Source organism: Phaethon lepturus, unplaced genomic scaffold, assembly GCF_000687285.1.
Source record: "Phaethon lepturus isolate BGI_N335 unplaced genomic scaffold, ASM68728v1 scaffold4987, whole genome shotgun sequence".
Lineage (NCBI taxonomy): Eukaryota > Metazoa > Chordata > Aves > Phaethontiformes > Phaethontidae > Phaethon > Phaethon lepturus.
Window position 1 is genome coordinate 53,414 of NW_010549654.1, and position 4,926 is coordinate 58,339.

The 4,926-nt window shown below is 50.4% G+C and overlaps 1 protein-coding gene across 1 annotated transcript in view; it reads right to left on the reverse strand.

Annotated features, from left to right (window-relative positions):
• The window catches only part of LOC104623268 (tyrosine-protein kinase Blk-like), a gene marked incomplete at its 5' end in the record, with an annotated part of 8,854 nt that extends 7,994 nt beyond the window's left edge, over window positions 1-860 (reverse strand). The window contains 2 exons of the mRNA XM_010290308.1: window positions 46-198; window positions 711-860. Coding sequence (XP_010288610.1) covers window positions 46-198; window positions 711-860 — 303 coding nt within the window. The remainder of the gene's footprint in view (window positions 1-45; window positions 199-710) is intronic.
• Between the last annotated feature and the right edge of the window lie 4,066 nt (window positions 861-4,926).

Genomic DNA, 4,926 nt, shown 5'->3' on the forward strand with positions numbered 1-4,926 from the left:
TCTGTTTATATATTACTTTCCTGGAACGGGGGGAATTATACTTACCCATCCACACTTCCCCAAACTGCCCACTGCCAAGTTTCTTTACAAGTTTCAGAGACTCCCGTGGGATCTCCCATTCGTCCTGTGCCCAGGGCCTCTGGGGAGCCAGGGCTATGCAGGGAGCTGTGAGCCGCTGGCACAGGCCATCCCCCTTCTCTGTGTAAGGACAAAGCACAGGACAGCTCAATAGGATGCGCTGAACTTTCAACCCCAGAGCTAACCTCCTCCATCTGCAAAAGCCAGGAAAAAGTCAACCCATGGGAAACCTCCACAGCCACACATATGTTTCAGCCATGGGGATCAAGGCACCCAGAATGGACCCAATGAAAGGAAAAAGCTCAAAGGGAGCCATAGAGGAGAAGGTTCTCCTGCCCAGCAAGTCCAAATTCTGCTTTCCAAGCATCCCTTCTGCATATCCCTTCAGCATTCATCTCCTTCCTTTGCTGGTGGGAAAAATGCCCTGGTGATAGAGCTATGGGCAGAGCTCACCCTCACCGTGCTCTAGGATGAAAGATGGGACACGGGTGCCCAAGGTCTGCTTGGAGAAGCCCACCTGGCCCATGAGAGTGGGTGGAGTGATGGTGGTGGCTCGTAAGCCCGTCCTCCCTCTGCACTCAGGCCCACCTTCTGCTAGGAGACAAACCCATTAGAGAAGGCAAGAAACTTACGGCTGTAATGATGGATTAGCTCTGGCAGATTGGAGAAAGTCATCCTGGGGGAGATGTAATACCCCCCACCATCTAAGGAGCGGATCCTGTAGTGCTTGATGATGTCCCCATGAGCGGAATTGCTGTCTCTCACAGACAAGGAATAGGCACCTGGAGAATGAGCAGAAGAAGGAACTGTGAGAACAAGAAGACTCAGGGACTGGCTACCTCCTGTTTCCTCAACTGCCTACAGCTGCAGACAACTCTCCCAGCCCTTGCTGATGCCTTCTCAGGGCAAGTCCCACCAGACTGCAAAGCTACAAGGCTCCCTGTCTCCAAGGCAGGTGGAGAGGATAAAAGTTCATCAGAGCTTAACTGGGCTTGTCGAAGCTTGGTTAAGACCTGCCTACACCATGGTCAACAGCCCCAAGGAAGCAATATGGCAATCAATAGCACATCTCCAGCCAGAGCAATCAGACACTGCTTAGGTCATGATGGTCTTCCCACAGCTCCACATCTCCCATGTGAACTCTCTCAACCCCACCATATCCTCTGGACAAAACAAGTGACTGCAGTCTCACCAGTTCGTACAAACGCAGGACTGACAAGGAGCTGAACCACTCTGCCAGCACAACCAGAATTGCAGTTAGCGGGAGAGACAAGGTCAAGGGCTGCGTGTCCCTTCTCAGCATTATCCAAGGTCCCCATGTCCCTGTTATCCCCTATAAACTTTGTGCCAAGGTCAGTGGTTCAACTGGGAGGTACGGAAGGAGATACAGAAAGGGGGTTCAGGAAAATTGTCTTCTTCAGCCATAAACTTGTGACTATGGCTAAACCACATCTAGATCTGCATCTAGATTCAGGTGCCTTTTGACCTCAGGGGAGCTACTCAATGATCTACCACTCCAACCTGCTATTCTCTCCTTATAATGGGTTTATAATTTGAACCCTGGGGTTGTTTTTTTGTGTGAAAAAACATCACTAGATGTTGCTACAGAGCAGGAACTTCCAGCCTATGTCAGTATAAATTTCAGTACAGCTTAGCAGTGGGTTTTTTTCCCTTTGTCTGGATCATATTTCCAGAGTAAGTTGTTACAAGCCTGCTGGGCTGTGAAAAGTCTAATACATCACCCGGGTTGATGGTCTGCCTTTTCTAACGTTTGAAAAGGCAAAGCTTTATGTGTTGAAAAGTACGTATCTGTCATGTAGGATCAGAAGCAGAAGTGGGCCCTTCCACAGTGACTCTGAAACCCTCATCCTGCGTGCGTGGGGAAAGTTTACTAACATAGAACACTTGCTGGCCCCAGCAGTGCCCTACACTGTGGCTGGAAACCATGTGCATTTTTAAAAAGTAGCAAAAGAAAACCACCTCTGTAGATATTTGCTCTGTTACAGTGATTATAAATCTCTACAAGCAGAATCTAGAGATTATAAATCTCTACAAGCAGAGTCTAAAATTTTTCCAAGTGCTAGCAGTCATTTTGGGGGGACTGTCTTTCTGCAGAGACCAGACTATGAGATATGGTGGCATAATGGAAGACCTGCTGGCTTAAATGCAGAGCCAGGGAACCTCGCACACAACTTCGGCGTGGTAGCCTCTTTCTCAACAGAGGTTGCTCTTCTGAAACTCTCCTTCACTGTGAGCGTGAGGAAGAAGACAGACCTGAGAAGCCCTTTTGGCTCTATCACTCCTGCAGCTGAACCTCTGAGAAGCAGCCCTGCAGCATCTTCAGCAGGGCAACAAAAATCTCCAGGGAAGGACAAAGGAGAGGCTCATTTCTGCAGTCCACGTCTGGGTGACCAAAGGTCACTTCACAGCTAAGGGATGTCTTTCCCAGGGAGTGATCTTTGGTCCCTGGTGGGTGCAGAGAGGTGTTGGTATGACTTGTGTTCGCAGTGCTCAGCATAAGTCCTTCTAGACTGGATTAGTCACATTCACGCTCACTAGCACAATAATTATTATTATCATCTTCTATTATTGATGATGATGTTATTTTAATTCCAAAGTGATTGAAACAAGGTGCAGGCCAGGCTGCAGCCCATCAGAGTTGGGCTTATATGGCACAAGTCCGAGAGGGTGCTTTGCACGCCTGGGACGTGGCTCAGGGCGTGCGTGGGGTCTTTACAACGCAAGGCCTGCTAGAGGAAGGAGCCGAACGTGGTGTGAACCCAGCTGTACTGACGACAGACAGCGCTGCAGAAAGGAGCGCAAGAATCAACAACCAACACGTGTGCGAGCGGCTGTTTGGGAGCCGGGAGTCAGCCGAGAAGAGGAGGCCTGATCTGTTAGTGCGGTCATACCCAAAACATCTGCTCTCCTGCAGGACCTCCTCTCCAGACCCCACTGACCCTGTAAACCCCCCCGCATCTTTCAAACCAGTGACATGCAGCACGCAGTGGTGACAGGGGCTCCGGGCACCCTCCGGGTCGATCAGCTGCCTACTACCAGCATTAATACTTGTCCCGTCATTAGAGCGAATGACTGTATTTCACCCCAGGTCGGAGTTCAGTTTGCTGGAGAGTGGTAGAGCTTTCCTTGTCATTCACAGTGGCCGATTACTGTTCCCGCGGGAGCCCCAGTCTAAAGGCAAAGCACTGGGGCCGAAAAGCTTCCATTCTCTCTTCTCCCAAAGACAGCAGCAAATGAAAAATGTAAAGTGGAGCCGGACAGATGGCAGGACTCCTCATCTCCCCGATGATAGCCAGGATAGCTGAAAGGAGTTCTTGCTCCCCAGCCACAAGGGACATTTGCCCGTCCTACAGTCCTGCATCGCATGCTGGCGTGGAGCTGGGCTGGCACACAGCGGTCCACACCTGCACTCAACACCAGCTCAGAGCTGTGTGAGCACAACCGAATCTTGCTCTGGTCGGCTCTGGGTGTCAGACCTTCCTGTTCTGGGTCTGGGATACCCAAACATTCCTACAAGGGCTCTCAGATCCCTCAGAGATTCCCTCTCAGATCCCTGCTGTTCAAAGGGTGGCAAGTTTTGTATGGGAAAGAGCAACAGAAGGTGTAAAGGGTGGGATTCAACTTCACATCATACTTAGGGCTGATTCAGTCACCTAGACACGGGTGTCTGGTACCACTTGAGATGCTCTGGGACATCTACATGGGCTTGGCAGATATGGTACAAAACCATACCTGCTGGTGGGGTACCTGGAGATGACTCTAGGACATCCAGATTTTGGCAACTAAATCAAGCCCCACTGGCCACAGTGGGAGCTCAGGCAACTGCCACGTGTGGTAGCTACCTTTTAGATGCCTGCATCCCTGACTGAGTCCCACCATGTGTGGCATGTTCCTATAGGTCTCATCAAGCTCTTAACTCCTTCCCGATGGGAAATGCAGGAGCTCAGCTGGATGCAGCGGCTGAGCTCTGCGAGGTCCCTCCTGCCAGGAGCAGAGACGCAGCAGTCTTGCTGCGAGCCGGGAGTTCGTGACTCGGCACAGCTGTGTGACAATGTTCCTGCAAGTTTCGGAATGATTATTACTTCGGGGGAAGATTTTTTTATTTCCAGCAGCTTCAACAAGACTAGCTCTTCGCCAGTGAGTTCACTGCTGGTCTCCTTCCCACACTGTCTCGACAAGGACCCATCTTCCTGGGATGTTGAATGTGCCTTTCATGGCCTTTGCAAAACATTGACTGGAAGCGAAGCCTCCAGGTTTGCAGAGTTTCTGTGTCTTTAACCATAAGCAAAATGAGACACTGCTTAGGAAGGGCTGTGAATAGGTGCTGCTCTTTGGCAGGGTGCAGAATGCATCCCGCTGTGGGCTGAGACAACCCAATATGAGACATCACCCTCCAGTAATGGGGATACTGCCCTTAGTTCGACTCAGTGCTCGGCCCCAAGGGTTAAATGTTGCTGGTGATGTGCAAAGTGAAGGAAAATATAGTCGTGGAGGCAGAAAACAGGAAGAACCTGTGGGGCTTGAAGGGCAGGGTTAATTCCATGACATTGTTCTGAACATCTCCTGGTGGATCACAGGGTGCTTTACGTTAGTGAACACAGCTTCACAGCACATTTGGAGATGCAGGCTTTCTCTTTTCCCCTTCTCTTTAGAGACAAAGGCGCTGTGGTTAAGATGGATCGACTGGTGTCCCCATGGCCGTTCAGGCAGTCTAAGGCACAGGGTGTTGAGGCAGAGGCTGACCACATAGGATGATTCAGAGAAGGATGAGGTGTTTGAAGGGATAGCAGCCATGTTTTGAGACAGAATACTAAATATCAGAAAAGG